General features: G+C 64.5%; 1 protein-coding gene across 3 annotated transcripts in view; it reads right to left on the reverse strand.

Moving 5' to 3' along the window:
* The window catches only part of PLEKHA6 (pleckstrin homology domain containing A6), a 34,611-nt gene that overhangs the window by 5,930 nt on the left and 7,040 nt on the right, over positions 1-21,641 (reverse strand). For 2 of the 3 annotated variants that reach the window (XM_054181527.1, XM_054181526.1), the window contains exons 2-16: positions 13,734-13,814; positions 13,247-13,562; positions 13,054-13,126; positions 12,462-12,562; positions 10,047-10,222; positions 9,329-9,814; positions 8,469-8,979; positions 7,947-8,033; positions 3,222-3,290; positions 2,735-2,815; positions 2,326-2,475; positions 1,804-1,899; positions 1,240-1,351; positions 942-1,081; positions 73-222 (exon numbers count right to left, since the gene is read on the reverse strand). In XM_054181527.1, the coding sequence (XP_054037502.1) occupies positions 73-222; positions 942-1,081; positions 1,240-1,351; positions 1,804-1,899; positions 2,326-2,475; positions 2,735-2,815; positions 3,222-3,290; positions 7,947-8,033; positions 8,469-8,979; positions 9,329-9,814; positions 10,047-10,222; positions 12,462-12,562; positions 13,054-13,126; positions 13,247-13,562; positions 13,734-13,814 (2,629 nt within the window). The remainder of the gene's footprint in view (positions 1-72; positions 223-941; positions 1,082-1,239; positions 1,352-1,803; positions 1,900-2,325; positions 2,476-2,734; positions 2,816-3,221; positions 3,291-7,946; positions 8,034-8,468; positions 8,980-9,328; positions 9,815-10,046; positions 10,223-12,461; positions 12,563-13,053; positions 13,127-13,246; positions 13,563-13,733; positions 13,815-21,641) is intronic. The other variant, XM_054181528.1, reaches the window with a different exon arrangement.

The following is a 21,641-nucleotide window of genomic DNA, read 5'->3' on the forward strand; positions in this document are numbered from 1 at the left end:
TTCCAGCCGACGTTTCGGGGAGGAAGAGGACGGGGCCGCTGCTGCGGGGCTGCTCTGGAGAGGTTTCGGTACCTGTCCCCTCTTCGCCTCGCCGCCTTGCTGCCAGGAAGGGGAGGTGGGGTACGGCCAGAGGCGGCTCTCGCCGGGGAGCGGAGGAACAGTCGGAGGAGACTCCAGGGGTACGTAGGACTTGGGGAGGGGAGGTCGAGGCGGGCCCGGTTCCTGGGGTGGAGAGGAGCGTGAGGCGTGAGAGCAGAGACACTGAGAGCCAGGAAGGAAGAGAGAGTTAGAAAAAAGATCGAGACAACACACAGCGGAAGCGTCGAGCCAAGGAAAGGAGGAGGGAGAGCAGCCGGACGGCGCTGCCATGGCCCCGCGGTCTCCGTGTCCCCACGCAGAGGAGGACAGTGCTTGCCACCTCTGGTGTGTCACCCTTGCTGCTGCATGCCCCCAGCGGGGCAGGCAGGGCTCGGGGGCTGCCTGAGCGAGGGGTGCCCCAGCTTGGGGCTGGCAGCCCCCAGGAGACCTTGGCATCGCCTCTGTGCTGCCAGGAGGGGTTGGGGAGTCCCCAGATTCCACCCTAAACTTGACGTGGATGAAGGTGAGAACCCCGAGAGGGGACTGTGCTGGCAGCAGGAGCTGGTCCCGAAGCCGAAGGCTGGAGCTGAGCAACTCTCAGCCTTCAGGGCTGCTTGATGCAGGAGCCCAAAGGCTGCAAAGCCCAGCTGCAAGGACCACAGACCCAGATGTCACCAGGGGACACCGCAGCCCATGCACGTGGCCAAAATGGTGCCCCCAGGCAGAGCCATAAGGAAACCCAGCCATCCTCTGTGTCTGGTGCCCGCCCGGCCCCCGAGAGCGAGGGCTTGGGCCAGCCCGCGAGCTGGGCTGGGGACCCGATGGTGGCAAAGGGCTCCCTGGGGACGCCCTGGTTCACTCACCTCGCCGGGTGCTGGCTTGGTGGGAGAGCCCTGGGAGCCGGAGATGAGGGAGAAGGGGCTGAGGGGGCTGGTGAGACTGGCCGAGCTCAGGGGGCTGGCGGGGCTGTTGGAGCTGTACGTCCCCGAGGGGCCGATGGCCACTGCGGAGAAAAGCAGAAATAAGTGGGTGCACCGGGGCGTCCACGTCCCCGAGTGGGTGCTGCCGTCTGCCTCGTGGCAGCACAAGGCACCGGGGATGCCCCAGGCCGTGGCACGCTGGGGTTTGTGCTGGGCGAGGGCAGGGATGGACCTTGCCCACCTCTGTGCTTGGCAGTGTCCGTGCCGCGGGACGGGTTGTTCTTCCTCAGCCCCTCCATCACGTCCTGGATCCGCCAGATCTCCTTCTGGATCTGCCGGTTGACCACTTCGTTCTGGAGGAGGGGGGAGAAGGCAGCGGTCAGAGCGGCTCCCACCGCTGCCAGCCCCGCTGCGCCCCAGCCCCACGCCGAGCCGTGGGACCCGTGGGCGTTCAGCTGAGGCACACACAGCCCAGGGGGGTCTGAGCCATCACGCCCACGACTCGTCTCCTGCCAGGAGCCATCATTCTGCTCCCCCAGGCGCCCCCCGTGGGCCGGGGGGAGCTGACGGAGGCCCAGCAGCACGGGAAGCACTGGGCTGCAGCCCCTCGATGGCGCACAGGGTCCCTCAGCCCCTCTGCCCTTGCCCGTGGCCAAAGCAGGACACCGAGGGCTGAGAATGGAGCAGCCACTTGCAAACCGTCTCCTTGGGGCTGAAGGAATCAGGGGGCTTCCACCTCCATGAGGCTGGTGGGGGGACCCCGAGGATGGCGGAGGGACCCTGGGGCCGGCGGGGTCCCGCTCACCTGGATGTCCAGGTTCAGCTGCTCCCAGAGGTCGTCGTGCAGGGCGGACACCTCGCTCTCCAGGCTCTCGTACTCGGCGGTGCTATTCGCCAAGGCCTGGGGAGGGGGGAAAGGTGGGGGGGTCAGGGGGTCTTTGCCAGGTTCCTCCAGCACAGCACAGCGTGGGGGCACCCAGGAAAGCATGGGGATGCTGCACCCAACACAGCTCCCCCAGGCTGGGGCAGGGGTGGCAGCAGTGGGGTACAAGCTCTGCTGTGCCCATGGGAGCTCCCAGTGCCGATGGCAGATCAGGCGGGAAAGCCGGAGGCAGAAGGAGGAGCCGAGACGGCTCCGGGAACATGTGCCAGCTCAGCACCATGAGGGTTAATCTGCCTTGTCCCCAGTGATGGACTTTGGCTTGTTTGGCTCCCCAGCCAGCCGAGGGAATTTCCCTTTCCCTGTTTTTTTTTTTTTACAGGAAGGGAGAAAAGAGGTCTCGGCGGGTGGGGGAGACAGTCCCGCGGCGGAGGGGCAGCCCGTTACCGTGCTGGCCTGCGACAGCTCCACGCGGATGTTGATGAGCTGGTTCTGGAGCGATTCCTTCTTGTGCAGCAGCTTCTCCGGGTATGCGGGCTGGCTCCCGAACATCTCCAGCTCCTGGTGCGTCCCCATCAGGGCACTCTCCAGGCTCTCCTGGGAGGGAGATTCGGCCATGAGAGCCCAGCTGGTGCAGGAGCTACAGTCCCTCTCCTTAACAGGCCATTAACACTGGGGATTCCCAGGACAACAGCATGGCCAGGGCATGTCCTCCAGCTCAGAAACATCCCCGCTGTGCTGTCCCCAAGAGAGCAGGACACGTCGCTTCCTCACCACAAAGGTGCTGCCTGGGCACGGCCATTGCTGTGCAGCCAGGTTTGTCCCCAGACGGCCACCTGAGCTGCCCACCACGTACCTTCTCTGCTCGGAGCTGCTGCACCAGCCTCTCCTGCTCCCGCAGCACCTTGTTCTGCTCGCAGAGCTTCCCCAGCAGCTTCTGTCCCCGGGAGGGAAAGAAAAAGGAAGAAGATGAGACCACCCATATGAATGGCTCCGTGTTCAGCCGGGAGAGATGGGATACAGGCAGGACATGGCCCAGGGGTTGTTTTGATGGGACAACTGCGTGGTCCTGGGGAGGGTTTCCAGCCTGCTGCTCCCATTGCAGGGACCTCAGCCCCAGCCAGGGTGACATGAGCCAAATCTGGACACGGGGGAAGACCAAGCAGCTAAACTCAGCCAAGGATTTAGTCCCCGGGCAGCAGATACCACACTTGGGGCATCACCAGGTCCCACCCCGGCTGCGCGGGAGCCTCTCTCTATGGGGACAGCAGACCTGCTGCAGGGGACGGGGACAACAGCATGAGCCAGAGGGGGGGACACGCAGGATGGACGTTTGCTCTTACATCGGTGTCTTGCTCGCTTATCTTGTAGGCATGCAGCGTCTCCCTGTAGGCCTCCGGGAAGGGTGTCACCTGCAAGCAGAGCGTGGGGTGAGCACGGCTCCGGGAGCCCCTGGGGAAGGTGAGGCAGCTCCCAGCCCCTCTTCCCCATCCCTGTGAGTGGGGAAAGAAGCGACAGCCGAGTCTCCGGAGGTGGCGGGGGCTCCCAGCAGCTGGCACGGCCAGGCAGGCACCAGCATCCATCGGGAAGCATTGCGGGATGTTGGCGCTTGGAGCTCTCGCCCCAGCCCTGCCCGGTGGCTGGGATGAAGGCACAACCTCCCTCCCCATTCCCCATCAGCTGGGAAAGCCACGGGAATTATCCGGAGACAACCTCTCCGCAGGACGCCAAGAGCTGAGTTAAAGAGCTGCCTCGTGAATCATTAACTGCCTGGTGTATAACTGCCACCATTTCACAGGCAGGGAAACAAAGGCAGAAAGATTAAGCTGTAATCCCACTTAGCAGAGTGGAAACACCTATAAATCAGCAGCAGCATCAGGGCCTGTTTACCATCCGGCTTCTCTGTGAGTCATTTTCCTTTCCTGGAAATCTAAATTACTAATGGGACCTCACCAATTAAATGCCTCCAAGATCTCGAGATGAAAGGCGTAAGATAGGAAGAAGGGGATCATTATTGCTAGAAAGCAAGACGCTACTTTAGAGCCATTTAAAACCATCGGACAATGCAAATAGACCCAAACCTGGGAAATGCCCAACGCGGCTGGAGGCAGAGCCGGCAGATGGGGATGCTGCTGCCTCCGGGAAGGGAGCCCGGCCAGCGAGAGCATCTCGGCAGCTCCAGCTTTGCCCTCCAGCATGTCCCGGCTCCCAGCGCACAGCAGATGGGAACAGGCACCTTCCCTTCATCGGAAAACCCCAGCGATCGCCCAGTCTCCACTTGCTCACGCAGCCAGGTGATGCCCTGGGCAGAACAGTGAGGCCCCAGGACCTCCATGCCAGGGGCTGGCAGCGCGATGGGCTGCGGGTCACAGTGACCCAGAGACACATTCCCAGGCGATGGGACCTGCCCACGCTTGGAGCTGCAGCCCAACATCAGCAGGGACATCCCGATGCTTCTGCAGCCCTCTCCAGGCCGGGAAACAGAACGAGACAGATCCTCAGGTGATCAAAAGCTGTTTCCTCTCCCCGTTATGGGAGTTATTGCTTTGGTTTAAGAGCCTTGGGCTGGATTCCTGTCTTTAAATCATCCCACACCTTTTCCTTGCCTCATCAACACACGACAGCAAGCAGAGGGTGAGCAGAGCACCCGAGTCCAGCCCAGAGGAGGATGAGAGTTCAGGACGGCTGTGTCCCCACCTTATGCTCTCAGCACAAGGATTTGCCGAGTTTTAATGGCTCATGGATGGATTAGCAAAGCCTGTGATGGACTAGCAGGTCCCCCGAGAGCGTGATGTGCCGGAGCCGCATGGATGCTGGAGTCGGCGTGAGTGGAAATGGCAGGAGGTGACCTCGGGGATGGAGCACGGGGTGGCTGGCGTGGCTGCCATGCACGAGCCATGCGTGGCCCGGCGGCCAGGGGCTTACTTGCATGTAGAGCTGAGCCCTAGGGGAGGAGGTCTCCACCATCCTGTTCACCATACTGATCAGGGTTTCGCTCTCGCTCATCTGCGGCAGACAGGGAAGGAAAGTTGAGAGGTCAGCGGAGACGTGCTTGGGTGCCGTCGGAGCAGCGGGGCGGCTCGGTCCACGAGCCTGCGGGGCATCGGGCTGCAAGATGCCACCTCCAAGAGATGTCCCAGAGGCTTGAGCCACCTGGGGACGGCTGCCCGGGGCTGCTGCTGCTCTGCTTTGTGCACTGAAGAGCATCCTGGGCTGCTTGCATGCCCTGAAAACTTTGTTGAGGGGAAAACACAGATAAAACGGAGCCAGCTCGGAGCTGGGTGGCAGCAAACTGCACATACAGACAACAAGCTTGCACAGAGACGCCCACGGCTGCAAGGCACAGCACGGTCCCAGCAGACAGACAGACTCCTCGTGCTGACAAACGGCTCGGTGCCCTGGCCCTCGCGGAGGAGCCGGGGCTGGGATGGACCTGCTGAAGGCGCAGACGAGCTCTGGGCACAGGGGAAGGTGACCAAAGGGCTGGGGACAGCAGCGTCCCCCTCTCCAGCGTGGCAGCCTCGAGCAGCGGAGCCGGGTGGGAACAGGGTGCTCCCATGGAGATGGCACATCGCAGCCACGCTGCCGGGCAGGACAAGGATGTGACGGCGCTTGGCACGGCTGTACCTCCCCAGAGCCCGGAGCTGGCAGCTCTGTCCCGGGCTGTGCCAAGCCCACCTGGACACAAGCCCACCCCGGCAAGGCAGACCCCGGCCCCGGGTCGCGGTCTCAGCCCTGCAGCCTGGCGGGGGTTTTGCTGCTCTCAGGGCACTGCTGCCGGGGCACACAGCCCGCAACGTGTGGTGGAGCCGCTCACATCAGCGGCACCGGAGCTTCACCGCTGCCTTTGCCAGCAGAAACACCGCAGGAGCCCACAGGCCCGGGCAGACGAGCAAGGGAAACCCCTCACACCCCACAACCAGGACCCTCAGGGTCCAAGGGGTGACACCAGTTTAATCACGAACCAGGGACCAAACCCCGACTCGGGGCGGGTCAGGAAAGTGGGCTCCAGCCGAGGGAGCCGTCCCCACGACCGGAGAAGCAAGGAGAGAGAAAATAAAGCAGCGAGCCGTTTGAAAAGAGACACTTGACGGCGTCACTCCGAATTAGTCTCTCCAGAGGTCAGCAGGAGAGGAGGAGGAGATGCAAAGCCTTTTTAGGGAGTGTTTTAAAGAGCCTCGGAGAGCGAGCATCGCTGCCCATGGCTGTGAAATAATCCAGAGAGCTTTTATTGCAGCGAGTGCTCCTGCCTGTCCCTGGCTCTGCTCCAAGGCAGACACAGATCTTGGCGATTACTGCACCAATGGAGATTTGCAGACTAATGAGATTGTCTCTGGAGCAGCTCCCTTAGTGCAAGCCTGGCTTTGGCGGGCAAGCGCCTGGGCTGCAGCACTGGCCGCCAGCTCCTGTCCCTGGCTCTGACATCAGCCAGTGCCTGCGGTTTCCACCCCACCAGTCCTGGGGGGGGTCTCTCCCAGCCGGATCGCCCCCACCCCGGCTCCTGGGATGAAGCCAGTTCACAGCTTTCCTCCGAACACCCCCTGCCATGCAAAAACCTACTGCTGCTTTGGTATCGGTCCCAGCCCTGCATCAAACCTCTCGCCTTCGAGGAGGAACAGGGCCAGCACGTCACCGAAACCACCTCACACCCGTCCGGCTCCCCACGGCTTGCCTGGCCACCCCCAGCATGGGGGCACCAGCCCCAGGACCCCCGCAGCAGCCCGGCTTGCACCGCCGCTGGTGGCACTGCTGGGTGTGGGGACGTGCCATCCAGCACGGCCACGCTGGCACCGCGCATCGGTGTCCCGCACCATGCCGAGCCAGCACGACCTGGGGAGGGTTCCAGAGCCGGCTGCCTCCCCTGCACCCCTGGATCGGCTCCCCAAGGCCCTGGGCACGTGGGAAGCTGCCCCGGCTCCCCCCAAAACCCCCCCACCAGCTCCAGCACACCACACAGAAGGCACTGTTGGGGGAATTTTTCTGCCAAGCAATGAGCGACCCTACAGACGGGAAGGATGGAAGAAGCAAACCAAAGACAACTCGTGCTGCTTTAATGCCAAGAAGGGTGCGGATGGATGTTAGGGGAAGAGATGCTGCGCTGGGAGGGAAGGGGACGCCACTGGGGACAGGGCACGCAGGGACGTAAGCAGGGTGAGGCTTGCAGCCAGCTCTGCCTACCTGCTGGTCCAAATACTCTAGGTTTCTTTGCAACTGAAGGTCTAAAAGTTCATCCTACCAGGAGCCAGCAGGCATGCGGCAAGAAACGAACACACAAAACATATAAAAGAAGAAGCAAAGCGGTTAGGTGAAGGCTACGGAAATGCGGAGACCTCTCGGCCAGGGAAGCGAGGCACCGCCCTGGCACAGAGCCGGGAGAGCTGCCGTGGATGTGTCCTGCGGGAGCTCCCGGCTCTCCCTCCCGGCTAACGGTGCCTCGGAAGAGGCACGGCCCTTTCCCTGCCTCTCCAGCTCGCGAGGATGGATGGCAGCATGGGTAGCTTATGGTAACTTGTGCTTCTCCCTCCTCCAACGGCCGGTCCTGCCCCGTGGCTTCGGGACCGTGCTCGGCGGGGGGACCTCCGGGATACCGGGACCCCGGTCTCACTCCGCCAGCTCCAACCCCCCAGCGCTCCGAGGGGAAACGCAATGCAGGGAAAAAGCAGCAGCTGTAGCCAGAAGTGAGGAAGCAAGAAGGGGAGAGGTGCAGGATGCGTGCCAGCCTCAGCCAGGGACCACCCTGGGTGTGACGAGCCCGGGCCACCATCGCAGGGCGTACAGGGGTCCAAGGGTGTCCCACTGCCCCCATGACCTGGGGGCTGCAGGGCAGGAACTGGGGGCCTTTCCATCACGTTTTCCTTTGGGCATAGCCGGGAGGGACCGGAGACACCAGTAAAGGGACCTGTGGCCCCAACCTGCCCCAGAGCAGCCCAGCTCTGACCCACAGGAGCGGAGCGGTTCCTCCTCGGCTGTCTGAGCAAGGAGCCCCTGAGCTGGCCCACCTCCCCGGCGGGCTCTGAGCACCCTGGTCCGCTGGGGGCTCACCCCCCCAGCGCCAGCAGCATACGTACCATTTTGTCATGGACGGTGGGGGATGCCGGGTAGTGGTACGGATACATTCCCGCAGGGACGGGCCGTCTGTCTCCCAGATAGTCGTACTGAAAAGAGAGGAGACCCCGCACCCCAAAACCGGAGACACATGAGAGGTGGGCGAGAGGCCAGAAAGCGCGTGCAAGGGCAGCCACCAGCCCCGCAGCAGGGTCAGGCCCTGCTCTGGGGTGCACAGCAGCGAGACAGGGACATCAGCGGTCCCTGCTCGGGAGCGCATCACCCGTGGTGGCCCCGAGCACACCATCCCCATCTCCATCCCCATCCCTCTGGGCTCACAGTAGCGAAGGAGCAGCCAGAAAGGAACAAGCACAACCTGGGCAGCTTTGCAGGATGACAAGAGGGGACCTAAAGCCATCAGCTGCTGCAAGGGATGGACTCGGTGGCAGAGGGGACAGGCTGTGCTGCAGCATTCCTGCCCTGCCGTCCCCAGCGAGGGTCCCCCTCCAACCCTGTGCCCCCCCCGAGCACCGAGGGACATTTACCTTGGGAGAACTGATGGATCGCCTCATCATGAAGGTGGTGGGGTCGGCGTAAATCTCCTCTCCCCGGGGCGGCAGCCGCTCGAAGCGGGCGCTGGGCGAGCGGACCGGGGAGTACACCCGCGCCCGGCTGTAGGAGCCCTGGCTGGGCGAGCGGGGCACGGAGCGGGAGCGGGGCTGCAGCGACATCCGTCGCAGGGAGCCCGAGGCCGCATCCACCTCATCCAAGTAAGTCGGCTGCCTCCCGGGAGCGGGTAGCCAGAGCGGGACGTCTTGCCGGCCGAACCCGGGGTGTTCCTTCCAGTCGCGGAGCTGGTAGGTGCCCCCATTGCGGAAGGAATGACGCTTGTCCTCCAGCGCCCAGGGCGGGCTCACCCGCTCGTAGGCGGGCATGGAGCAGATGCTGTCGGGGCGCACCCCCGGCGGGTAGTACTGGTAGTCCTCGGGGTACTGGGGCGAGTAGGGGGAATAGTAGTCGGGCACCCGGCGAGACACGGGGTAAAACCTGGTGGGGCTGGAGGGGGGAAGAGAGATGTGAGAGCCCGGCCCATCACTCCGCAGCCAGGGGTCCTGGTGAGTGAGGACAGCCTTCGAGCGGGCAGCTCCAACGCCAGCATCCACAAAGCTGGACTGCCTGGCATCCCTCCTCCCAGGGACCCCACGGGGGCCTCCCTTCCAAAACCCACCCTGACCCACGCCCAGCTCGGAGCTGGCACGTGGGGACAGCCCAGAAAGGAGATTTTCTGACCCCAGGAGGGGATAAAGCAGTTGGGGAGGGGAAAATCATTCTCAGGGCATCACCTGAAGGGCAGCCCTGGAGAAAAGGAGCAAGACCCCCATCTCTGCCCCCCATCAGCCCTCACCTCCGCAGCTCCTCGGGGGGCACGGCCCCCCGGCGCGAGTTCACCCACTGCTGCAGCTGCGTCATGGAGCTCTTGCGCTGGGCGATCTTCTCGGGGTTGGTGCGGGGGGCAAAGCCCCGGCGGTGGACCACGCTCTCCCCGTCGGGCGGGGGGTACGCGGTGCTGCCGGGCCGGCTGGGTGACGAGTATGCCCAGCCGTTGGGCTGGGGCGGCCGCTCCGCACTCGCCGGTACCCGGGGTGCCTCAGGGTAAGGACTGCCGGGCTCCGAGGGCATCTCCTGCCCAGCGATGCCGTTGACTTTGGCCAAGGGCTCTTTCTTGCTCTCCGTCCTCTCCGGCTTCCTCTCGATCTTCTCCGAGCCACGGCCGTCGCCTTCCCCCCGGGTCTTGGCGTCGGGGTCAGCTTTGGGGTGCTCGCGGTGGGCGGTGTTGCGGTGGTGGTGGTGTTTGCTGGGGGGGATGTTTTCAGAGTCTGGCTTCTCGTGCCTGCAGGGTGCCGAAACACGAGAGCACATTACCCTCCCTTTGCAATGCCGCTGGGGTGGCCGGTAATGTTCTGTCCCTCCCTCAGCCTTGGGGGGCCAATGCTGCCCCGGCTCCGCTCTCCAGAGGGACCCTCATGCTCCCAAGAGGTCGCCGGTCGCGATGCACGGTCCCTCTGCTCCATCTCCAAGAGAGGAGGGGAGAGGGGTGGCACAGGGAGACGGTGGGTGCTGACCTCTGGGTCGGGGGGATCTGCACCCGGGCGGCTTCGCCCATGGCTTGGATCCAGGACTCCTGCTCCTCCGTGTTCTCGGCGCTGAAGAAGTACGTCCGGATGCCGGCGTGCTCCGCCTGGGGAGACAGGGACTGCTCGTTACTCGCCGGCATCTCCTCCACCCAGCACACCGTCACCTGCAGGGAGGCAGAGAAGTGGGGAGAGAGACAGACAGGAGGGTGAGAGCTCCATTTCCACCCCGGCACGAGGTCCTGCCGCCGCAGGAGAAGACAGGCGCGGTCCTTCCCGCCCTGCCATGCGTGATTCCTCGGGATGGAAGGCTCTGCAGGCAGAGCCAGCGCCAGCCTTCGTCCCCTTGCACGGGACCCCCTGTGGGATGCTCGGGACCACCCTCCCCAGGGCTCCGCACCCCTGCACGGAGGATGCTGCACCCCAGCATCGAGCGGGTCCCCGTGGGGCACATGGGGCTGGTGAAGGGTCCGCTTCCCAGCGAGAGCAGCAGCATCAGATGGAGCATTATCATTCATGCAGGGTTAGGAGGAAGGTGGCTTTTTGGCCCAGAAAACATTTTTGGGGGAAAAAGGTTCACTTTTGGTCCCAGATGTCAGTGCCCACTCTCCACCTGGTCCGGCTATTTAGGGCCTTTTCGAAGCTTCCACCTTCCCCCTCTGTGGGAAGGGACGGGAGGCAGCGAGGAGGAAGAAAAGGGAGAAAGCAGGAGGTTTTCCCCCCCGAGTGACTTTCAGGGCTCGATCTCTTAAAAAAATAAAATTAAAAAAAAAGTAAAATATATTAGGGGTCTGATTAAAACCCTCCCTTGGGTTTCCATCCTCCCCCTCCCCAGAGCATGCAGCCACCGTGCCCCGCCACGGGGTCACCTCCTGCAGCCCCCACGCACTCCTGCCTCTGAAAGCTCTGCAGCCAGAGCAAAAAACCGAACCAAACCGATTCGTCCCCCGAGTTAGTGTGAGCGGGGTGAGCGGAGCATGCCGGCAAGCCTGCGGGTCCCTCGCCCTTCTGCATGCATCAGAAACACAAGAAGGTACTACCTAGGTGGTGGCTGGGTGCTGGCGCGGTGGACGGGCGCGAAGAGAGACCTCCTGTCCGGGGATCCTCGCCCGCGGAGAGAGGAGGAAACACAGACAAGGGTCAAGCCGCAGCGTGGCAGGAGCGCGGGTGCTGCAGCACAGACCTCCCCCGGCCGTCGGGACCCTTTCTACCCTTCTCTGAACACAACCATTCCCCCAAAACCCTGGCGTGCGGAAGGAACCGCAGGCAGGCGCCTGCAGAGCTCAGTTCGTGGGCAGCGCCTTTGCAAGTCTCCATCCCCACCCCAAAAGCCAAGAGACTTTTCGACACCCCCCGGGTCACTTCTCTGCTCTGACCCGCGGAAGCCACAGGCCAAAAGACACCTCGCTGGCTGCCAGCATCATCACAGGCATGCGGGAGAGCCCACGCTGCCACTTGCCCCAAAACCGGGCTCAGCTGCAGCTTAAACGCAGATTTAAGGGTGGCAGCTACAAAAATCCATCCCTTAGATCGGGAAAACTCCTCCGCAGAGCCCTGCAGGGACCCAGGTGCCGGCTCCTGCCGCGCTCACGGGCAGGAAGGTGCACGCCGGGGTTTTGCACAAGGGCGCAGGAGTGGAAGCCAGCCTGCGCGCCGGCCCAGCACCAAGCGAGTGCTGACATGACCCACGGCCGCGGGCAGCGCGGGCAGTTGTGCCGGTGAAAGTGCACGGCGATGCCAAAAGTACACGGTGATGCCGACAAGTGCCGCGCGGTGCCGGGAAAGCTCAGCCCCTGCTCGGAGCGAGGGAGAGCCGAGGTCTGCAGCATCCTCTCTGCCTCCTCCAACGCCCACGGCAGCGCAGGCTGACGAGCAGCGACTCATTACGGGCTACCCCCTTGCAATTATATTTCCCTTTCTTTTGCACGCCAGTCAAAGCAGGCTAAAAAAAATAAATTAGAGCTGGGGACACCCCTCTACGTCTGGCTCCGAGGAGGGCTGCAGCAGCCGGCAGGGAGAGGATGGCTGGGAGCAGCGATGCGCAGGGGAAAGTGGGGCAGGGAGAGGGACAAGAGCATCACCATTGAGGGCAGCACTGCTGCTTGCCCCACACCCAGCACCTCCCCAGGTTAGGCGGCAGCAGGGCACCCCACGGGGCAGAGCCCAGGAGCAGCTCAAGTGTGGTGGGGGGGGAGATGACATTGGAGATGCTGCTTTGCCCCGTGCGTGCCTCAGTTTCCCCAGCGCATCTGCATAGCGCAGCGTATCCCCGGGGGGTGACTGCGGTCCCCCCTCTCCCCAGCTTGCTCCACGCCCCGTCACCAAGAAAGCAAGAAGAGGGAGCAGCGGGGACCCTGCGAGCATCACCGCTGCCCCAGCGCTGCCCCGTCCCGGCCACGCACTGACCTTGAACGTGTGCTTCCTGCTGATGTTGTCGGAGGGCTGCACGGCCGCCACGCGGAAGCTGAGGAGGGGGATGCTGCCCAGGATGCTCTCCTCCTTCTCGTCTGGTGGGCAAATGCAGGGGTTACACGCAGGGAGGGGCCGGGAGCCCCGGCTGCCCCCCAGCAAAGACCCCCGAGGTGCCGTGGGGACACGGTCCCATCGCTCCTGCATTTCCCACCTGTGGGAAACCGCTGCCAGCCTGTTGCTCCCCGGCAGCTCTGCGCGGCTCAAACAACAGCCTGCTCAATTATTCATGCCCGCCCCGGCTGGGCTGCCAGGGCTGAGCCCAGCGAGCCGCCGGGGAGGGAAGGCGCCTGCATTAGTCCTGGAGTCCCCGGCATGGCAAACGCCCACACAAAGGGATGCTGTGCATGGCCGCCCCTCCCTGCTGGGCTGTCACCTCTGGGCCCTTTTACCCACGCTGGCAAAACCTGCTCCGAGCCTGCTAACGGCCCGGGGTTTGCTTGCAGGTGGCCAGCTGGTGGCCACTGGGTCCTGCTGGGGGGCCACGAGCCGTGGGGGGGGCACCCAGCGCAGGTACTGGCTGCCGTACCTTTGTAGTAGAAGAGGCAGCGATCCACCAGCACGAACCAGCGCTTGTTCCACTGCTTCACCCCCGAGCTGGCCTGCGAGAGAGGGGCCGTGAGAGCAGCACCCACCCGGGGAGGGGGGGGCTGCCGCAGGCGGCCGGGAAGGGGATGGCACAGTCCCAGGGGGGGCACCCGGCATGGCAGGGACTCGGATACCTGCTTGTAGAGCCAGCCGCTTTTGGTGACGGCGGCGTTGGGGTTCCTCTTCATGGAATTGGAGCGCTTCCCGAAGGCGATGCCCTTGCGGGAGGAGCGCGAAGCCTGCAGAGGGGGAGAGGAGCCGCTCAGTCCCCGGGGGGGTCCCCGGCATCCCGTCTCCGCTGCCGCCTGCCGTGCCGCCTGGCTCCGGGCACCCACCCGGCCTCCAGGGCGCTCCAGGGGCACCTCCGACACCATGGCGTGGTTGGAGGGCTCGCTGGTGATGGTCGCCGGTCGCTTGCCACCCGTTTTGCTTGACATGTCCAAGGTTGGTCTGCGGCACAGGAGGAGAGCTGAGTCAGCAGAGCTGCGTTTTCCACCCCGCAGATGCTGTCCCCGGGCATCCCCACCCCGGGCACCGGCCCCCCACACTCCAGCTCACATTGGTCCCCCATCACAACCCACTCCCGGGCCCCAAAACCAGAGGAGTCGGGAGCCAACCTACTTTTGCAAGTCAAGTCTTGAGTTGTCCTCGGGGACCTGTCCCGTCACTGGGTGCAGGAATGTGTTCCGCCTTTCATTGTGGCTGCGAGAGACAGCAGCAGGGCGGTGGTTAGCATCTGTCCCCGTCACCCCCCCAGAAACCCTTTGCCTTTACCACATTTGCTGCCCCCAGCCCGGTGTTCCGTTGTCCCACACCTGCACCAGCGCTGGCTCCCTGTGCCCTGCCCCGAGCATCGTCCCCCACACACACCCCCCCACTAACCCCGCGCTGCAGATCTGCTCAGCGCATTTCATCGGTGTTTCCCAGAAAGCGTTTGCCTTGCTGGGAGCAGAAACGAGGTGTCTGGTGGCCGAGCCCTCGTCACTTCTGCTGGACACATCCCAGACGTTACCACAAGCCCCACTCAGAAGAAGTCCCTGCAGCAGCAATGGCCCATCCTGGGCTGTGGCTGCAGCGACATCCCCAGCGTCATCTCCTCCCCTTCGGCTCGCTGCTTTCAGAGCCATTTCTCAAAGCACCTCGAGTCAGGCTAAGAGCAGGGCCACCTGGCGACGTGGGGCTGTGCCCCACGCAGACCCCGGCCGCCAGCCCAGGACCCACCAGCACAAGCCGTTGCAGCTGGATCAGACCCAGATTGGCCCCAGCCCTGGTGATGTTTTGGCAAAGGCGGCCGCCACGGGCGGTGCAGGGCTCCCTGGCAGCGCCGGGAGGAGCGAGGCAGGGCTGGCAGCATTTGCCATGTCCCTGCCCCATCCCGCAGAGCTGGTATTGCCGGGCACCCCGGCACCTCGCTGCTCCGGCTGGGGAACCTGCTCGCACGCTGCTTCCCGGGGGCCATCGCCGCTGGCGCTGCCTCAGGAGGAAAGGACGAGGTGCAACCACAAGGCTCCATCCTGGGAAGTTTGCATTGGACATCATCCCCCATGACACCCCTCCTTCCCAAAGCCGCCGGACACGGGTGCCCCCAACCACAGGCGAAGCCAAACGGTGCCACCAGCCCGGCACGCTGCCGAACTTCTGCGTGTCAGCAGAACAGGGGAAGTTTGAGCAAGAAAACGCCGCTGCCAAGACCATCCCATCCACGCACGCTTCACCCCCAACCTGGGCTCCAGCCAGGCTCTGAAGATATTAACTGCTTTCTGCCCAAAAAACCCTCGCTGAGAGCTGCTCCCCCTTGCAGGTCCCACCCTGCACCCTGCCACAGATCTGCCATCCTCCGCCAGCGCCCCCCCCTCGCGTAGGGTCACCTTAAAAACCTGGGCAATGGGTGCGCACCCCGTAACAAGGAGTGGGGAGCACTCGCTCCCCAAAACCCCCCAGCACCGGGCTTTTCTGGGCCACGACCGATAGGAGTTATCCGCAGGGAACAGCCTGCCCGGCCCACACTCTGACAGCAGCAAAGGGGGATTCTGTCACCCGGGGCTGGAGCTGCGCCCGGACCCTTTGCCCCCAGCAGGTGACTTTGGAGGGGGTCCCCAGCAGGTGCCCAGGCCCCCCCCCGTGATGCTGACATACAAGGAGGGTGCAAACTCCGAGCGAGCAGCACCCTGACCACCCAAGCCCTGGAAAGCGGGGGCTGCCCTGACCCACCAGCGTGCCCGAACCCCAGCTGCGGACATCCCCGTCCCCCCCAGCACCGCAGCAGGTTTCTCTTCCCGCAGGCTGGACTCTCCCCGCCAACCCCACCACCAAGCCCCCACACCCACTCTGCTTTGCAACCCCCATGGCTCCTCCTGACACCCACCCCGGTGCCTCCCCCCCAAGAAAAAAAATTCTGTCCCCATCCCCAAATGTGGCAAGACCCCGAGAACAGCCACAAAACCTCCTTAACCACCCCCAGCAGCGGCTCCCTCGGCTGACCCCGCTCCAGAAACTCCCGAGTTCACATCGCCTCCCAGGCACTGCAATGCAGCAGCCACTGCCCGGGCTAAGGGTCCCCCGCCACTGCCTGCCCACGGCCCCCCGCCGGCGTCCTACCTCACCCTCCGGTCCGCCCGAAACTTCAGCATGATGCCGGGGGCCCTCCCAGCTCAACGCCGGCTCCCGGCTCCCACCATGGCAGCGGTGGGCACGGCCAGCCCCGTGCCGCCACGCTACAAGGCGGTGGCACGTGCCATGGGGACAGTGGGGCACGCGGGCAGGGGGATGCCGGTGGCAGGAGAAGGGTCTCGCTGTCCTCTTCCAGATGTCCCAGTCCCCCGAACCCTGCGCCGGTGGCATTGGCGTCGCCGGTGGCGGTGGTGGCGGAGCTCCCCGTGGGCTCCGGTGCAGCCGGGGTTGGCGAGCCCCGGTGTGCGGCAGCCAGGCGACGACGGGGACAAACAGCTCCCGCTCGCGTCCCCGCGCAGAGGAGAGGCGAAGGGCAGCGCCGCACACGCCGCCTCCCCCAGCCCAGGTGCGGTGTCGGGGAGCGGCAGGCGAAGGGCGAGAGGGGAAGGATGGGGGGGCTGCCGGGCCCCCCACCCCGGCGAGGCAGCCGTGCAAGTAGGGGGGGGCTGCTGGCCGGGAAGCGGGGGGGTGTCGCGGAGAGGGAGGCAGCCGCGCCGAGATGAGCTCTGCCGCTGCCCTGGATTCACTGGCTGCATCCCTTCCCCCTGCTTTTGTCCCCAAACCGTCCCCGCTCCCCCCCACCCCCCCCCGCCCCGTCCCCGGCACCGTCATCCCTTCCCCAGGTCACACCAGGAGAGAATCCCGGGGAGTGGGATGGGGACAAGCAGCGACCACCGAACAACCCAGCAGCTGCAGGAGGGGGGACAGGGCATCCAGCACCGGGGCTGCAGCACCCCCAAAAATCCGGGGAGCCTTTTGCACCCCATCAGGTTAAGAGTGGGGAGCCCTGGGAGCAGGATTTGGGGTTTGCTGGGCACGGCACTTTGGAAAGCGAACGCAAACACAGCCGGACTGTTATGATAATGCCTCGGGAGGGAGGGAAGGCAGCGCTGACATTTCAAAGAAACCTTCCAAAGAAGGAAGCGGAGCACAGAAAGCCAGCTGGCCTCCATCACGCTGCGTCCCCGCTCCGCCGGCACCCCGGGACCACCTCGGGACGCCACCTCTCCCGGCCATTGCATCATTCAGCTGCTCCTCCCAAAACCCCAGTGCCCTGACGTTACAGCTATGCCAGTCGCTGAGCCTGGGGCGAGCTGGGTCGGCACCAGCGCCCGGCTCAGGGATGCTCCCGCTTCTCCTCGGCTGGTCCCTGCCAGGAGGGTGGTGAGGAGAGCCAGGGACGGCAACCACAACCCCCCAGCATGGGCAGAGGACGTGCCAACGCAGCGGCATCACCCCTTCCAGACACCTAAATCCATCCCTTTAGAGCACCCTGGGCACGGAGGAGCTGAATGATGCCACTGCTGCTCTCCTCTGGCCACACTGCTGGCTACCAGCCACAGGGTGAGACACGCGTGCACGGAGAAACCTGCCCACCACAGCCCACACCGCTGGCAAACCCACCAGTGCTGGCTGTCCCCATGTCCCCGCGGCAGCGACTCACCCGCTCCTCAATCCCCGCCGCCCTCCGCAGCGAAGCAGCCGGGGTCAAGGTCCCCCAACGGCCCGTGGGTGCGTGCCAGCCCTCCAAAGCCGATGCTCACCCAGTGGCACGGTGGCCATGGAGGCAGGGGAGCCACCGACTGAAGCTGTGGCCCCTTTTGGGGACAGCAGCCCCAGGGGATGGTGTGGCAGGAGCAGGAAAGGCGGCTCCTGGATGTGCCCAATGCTGCAGGTAGGAGCCACAGAGTCTGCCCGTGGCTGCGCTGGAAGCACCATCCCTCCCAATATGGGGGTGTCACCCCCCCATCACCCCAGTTCAGTAGCACCGGGGGGTTTCCAGGGCTCAGGGAGCCTTGCACCCGAGTTCAACCACGGCTTCGCCAGCACAGAGCTGGCGCCCTTCTCCCTGCACCAGCTGGGCTATTTCACAGTCATTAGTATCCCGGGGGTGGGCAGGAACGCGGCATCCTCCGCGGCCCACTGAGCGGACACGCTTCAGAGCTCCCAAGAGCAGCTCGGGGGCAGGGGGCTCCCCCCGACCTCCCAGGAGAACCGCGGGGGAGAAGAGCCGGTGCTTTTCCTCGGGGTAAACATCAAAGAAAAAGCCCTCTGAACCTCCTCTTGCTTTTTCATAAAGGTAAGGAGCAAAAGAAGGGAATAAAAGCAATAACTGAAGAATGACTTTCCCTCAATGCTGCTTTTCTTCCCCAAAGCTGAAGTTTGTTGAGAGCAGGAGGAAAACCCTCCTGGCTCCCCCCCTGCCCTTCCACAACCCATGAAGGTCACAGATTTCCAGCTTTTGCAAACCACAAAGCGTGGCAAAACCCAAGGACCCCCACAGAAAGGTGGGTGCCACCCCCCACATCACCCCAGGACACAAGCAGGGTGCTACCAGCCATGCCAGAGCCACAGCAGGCAGGAGGGTGGGATGCTTTATAGTCGCTCCGGCTGCAGCTGAGGGTGTGAGAGAGTTAACGCCGCCCCAGCTGGGAAGAAGCAGGTGAAATGGTGACAGGAGGGAGCGATTTCCCGGCACCAGCCCACGCCGGGGCTTGGTGTACCCAGGGTGCCGAAGGGAGTGGGTGTGGGGAGCTGCGAGCCCCCAGCACCGCTTGCCGTGGGGCAAAGCATCAGTGGGTGATGCTAGCCGTGCTCTGCCGGACAGGATTCCCGTCCGGCTGCATAGGGACCCCTTCTTACCCTCTCCTTGTCGGATGTGGGGTGGGATGCACTAGAAGGGATGGAAAAGCCTTCTGAGGGCTGCTGTGGGGCGCACAGTGGGGTCCTCTCCAACAGCAGACAGTGAGCCCAGCTCGTCTGGCTGGATGCAGCCCCCAAAACCCCCCGGCGTGCGGCAGATGTCAGCTAATGGGAACCATTCCCGCGCCGCGGCCCTCCCCAGGGCATCGGGGCTGCTGGCTGTTATATGGCGGCGGCGGGAGGAGGGGGGGGGGGCGCAGGCTCGACGCCCAGGCACCCGAGCCTGCCAAGCCCTAAATCCAGGGCAGAATGGCCGGGCAGGGGGGGCTACAGGGAGCCCCCACCACCCCGGCCCCACCGGCCCTGCCCTGGCCGCGGCATCCAACCGCCTTGTCCTCCCACGTCCCAACCCAAATTTTTCAGCTCCGGCTGGCGCCTCGCCGCCCCCATCGCCCTGACCCTTGGGGGGCTCGGTTGGGATGGAGGGGCTGCCACGGCGGCTGCTGGGCTCTGCCACCCCGGGACCGCGGCAGCAGGAGGAGGAGGAGGAGGAGGAGGAGGAAGGAGAGGCAAGCGGCCAAAGCTGCCTGCAACCCCCCTCCCAAGCGATAATGAAAACCCTTCGTCTGGAGGTTTTACCCGTGTTCTTGGGGCGAGCATCCAGGCAGCTCCCGAGCAAGGGGCTTGCGTGGCCACTGGCCAAACACGCCCTGCGCATTGGCTTCCTTCCTCTGTTTTTCTAGCCCTTTCTTCACCTCTCCCCCTCCTCCTGAGCCACATTCCCTCTCCTCCGACCACAGCCCGTGAAAACCCTTCTCTCCCGGTTAACTGCAGCGCTCAGCACCCACGGGAAGGGATGCGGGGTCACCCTGACCCCCATGGCCCCCGCGCCGGGGCTGGCAGAGAAAATCCACCCTGGGATGAGCAAACTGCCCAGTCCTGTCTCGCAAGGGGCAGGAGCAAACCCATTATAATGCACTAATAAACTGGACCCTGCGCCCCCCCGGGGGCCGTCCCGCTCAGGGTGGGGGTGCAGGGGACTCGTCTCTGCCCCGCGGGGCTGGCGCAGCGCGTGCTTGAGATGCAATAGGGGGAAAAAAAATAAAAATGAAATAAAAAATAAATTAAATTAAATTCTGCAGGCGCAGCACGAGCGGGTCTGGCGGAGTCGCTAGAGCCAGGGGAACGAGCGCCAGCAGCTCAGCTGCTCCAGCGTCTCCGTGCGGGGCCGTCCCCAGCTCCGGCTCTCTGCCGAGCGAGGCCCTGGGCTGCTCCATCGCTGCAGCTACTTCAGCCCCCGTTGGATGACTCAAGCAGGAAAAAATAAAAGCTATCCCTGCACGCTCCCCACGCCCTCGGCAGGGCTGAGCTGGCCATAGGGCATCCTCTGCCAGCTCCGGCCCCCGCCAAAAGCCCGGGCCGCAACCCGGTGGGAAAACGCTGCTCAGCATTTCCAAATTGCCCTGGACTTGGAAGAGTTACGTGCCAGCCCTGGGAGAGGGCAGCGAAAGTTGAAAAGGTTGCAGGGGAAGAGGAGAGAGAGGCAAAGGCGGGATGGAGAGGTGCAAGAAACCCCCCACCCCCTCCCCGTGCCCGGCCAGGCACCGCCACGGGCTCGTCAGAGCCAACCAGCAGCCCTGGAAATCCCAGCGCCTGCCGGATTTGCGGCAAGATCAGCCTTTGGGAAGAAGGCGGCTTGTGGGCACTTGAAAACCAGCCCTCGGTGCGGAGCCGCAGGCTGAGGTTTCCCTCTGGCCCGTCCCCGCGGTGCTGCCAGCTGCCCGGCTCCCGCTGCTCCCAGCACAGCAGGGACCGGCAGCCGCTTCTCCTCCATAACCTCATCCCCGTCCTAATCCCGGCCCCGCCATCCAGCTGAGCAAGCGTTTCCGGCACCGCGTCCATCAGGGCTGGGGGCCAGGAGGCAGCGCAGCCCCCCCCTCGCCCCCCCCGTGCTAAGGCATCCCGGCTCCAGCGCAGGCACAGCCTCCTCCTGCGCCCGGCTCGGTGCCGGCACAGCCCAGCGGTCCCCTTCCAGTGCCACTGCTTCTGGGATGGGGCTGGGGGTGGGGGGCAACGCCAAAGGTTAATTTTGCCTCCTGCCCTCGCCTGTGCTGGCTGCTGCTGGGAAGCAGCCCCAGGAGGGAGGGTGCGGGTCCGAGCACCCATCCCCTCTGCCACCTCACCCCTGTGACAAACCGCACACGTCACCCGCCACCGCGGTGCCAGGCGGGGAGCACCCGGGCTCAGCACCCATCGCCGAGAGCCTCCCTGGAGCAAAGCAGCCTCTGGCCGGAGAGCTTTGCCCCACGCGCCTCGGGAGGGTTTTGGCGTGAGAGGCTGCAGGCAGCGAGCACCGCGGCCAGGCCAGGCTTTACCACCCGCTCCTGCGAGGACACGCTGGCCATCAGCCCCGAGAGTCCCCTCGGGAGCCCTGCCGGGAGGGAGGGACGGCAGAAAAGCCTGAGCTGGATGGGGCTGGGAAGCAGCAGGGCTGCTGCACCGGGGCAAAGTCCTCGGCAAGGGCAGATGGCGGCTTGGCTTTTCGCCGCGCACCCACAACCCGCCTGCAACGTCACCGTCGCCACGCCGCCGGGCTGGCACAGGGGCTGGTGGCCCCAAGCAGGGACATCCCGGCTGGCCATGGCTGGCCGTGGTCTGTGGGGATGGAGAGCAGGAGAAGCCCCCACCGCCCTCGGCACCGGGATGGCCGGGAGCAGGGGGAAGTCAGGGGATTTCCAGAGAACAAAGCGGCTGCTGGCAGCCAGCATCGCCGGCGGCGGGGAGGGCGAGTCTCCTTCTCCCGCTCCAGCTGGGGTCGGGAAAAAGCACAAAAAGCACCGGGAGTTTGTGTTTTATCTCCCTGGCAACCCCGGCTCCATCCCAGGCATGGCCCACGGGGGTGGCCCGGCCAAAACGCGCTGCTGCAGGAGACGGAGGGTTCAGGGCAGGCGCAGCAGCATCCCATACGCTTGGGGTGACATCTGGGGAGTGTCACAGCGGTGTGACAGGGTGGGTGAGGACCTGGGTCAGAGAAGGTCACGGTCCATGCCCTGCAATGGCTGAGTGCATGGCCCTGCTTTAACCATGTCACTCCATTGTCCCTTCTTGGGGACAAAACCCAAACCCCATGTGCACGGGATTACAGGCTCCCTGAGCCACTGTGCCCCCACGGCAGCCATCAGCTCTCCTGCGGCATCACCGGCCAAGCATCCTTCC

The sequence above is a fragment of the Rissa tridactyla genome, chromosome 21 (assembly GCF_028500815.1).
Source record: "Rissa tridactyla isolate bRisTri1 chromosome 21, bRisTri1.patW.cur.20221130, whole genome shotgun sequence".
NCBI classification, from domain to species: Eukaryota; Metazoa; Chordata; class Aves; order Charadriiformes; family Laridae; genus Rissa; species Rissa tridactyla.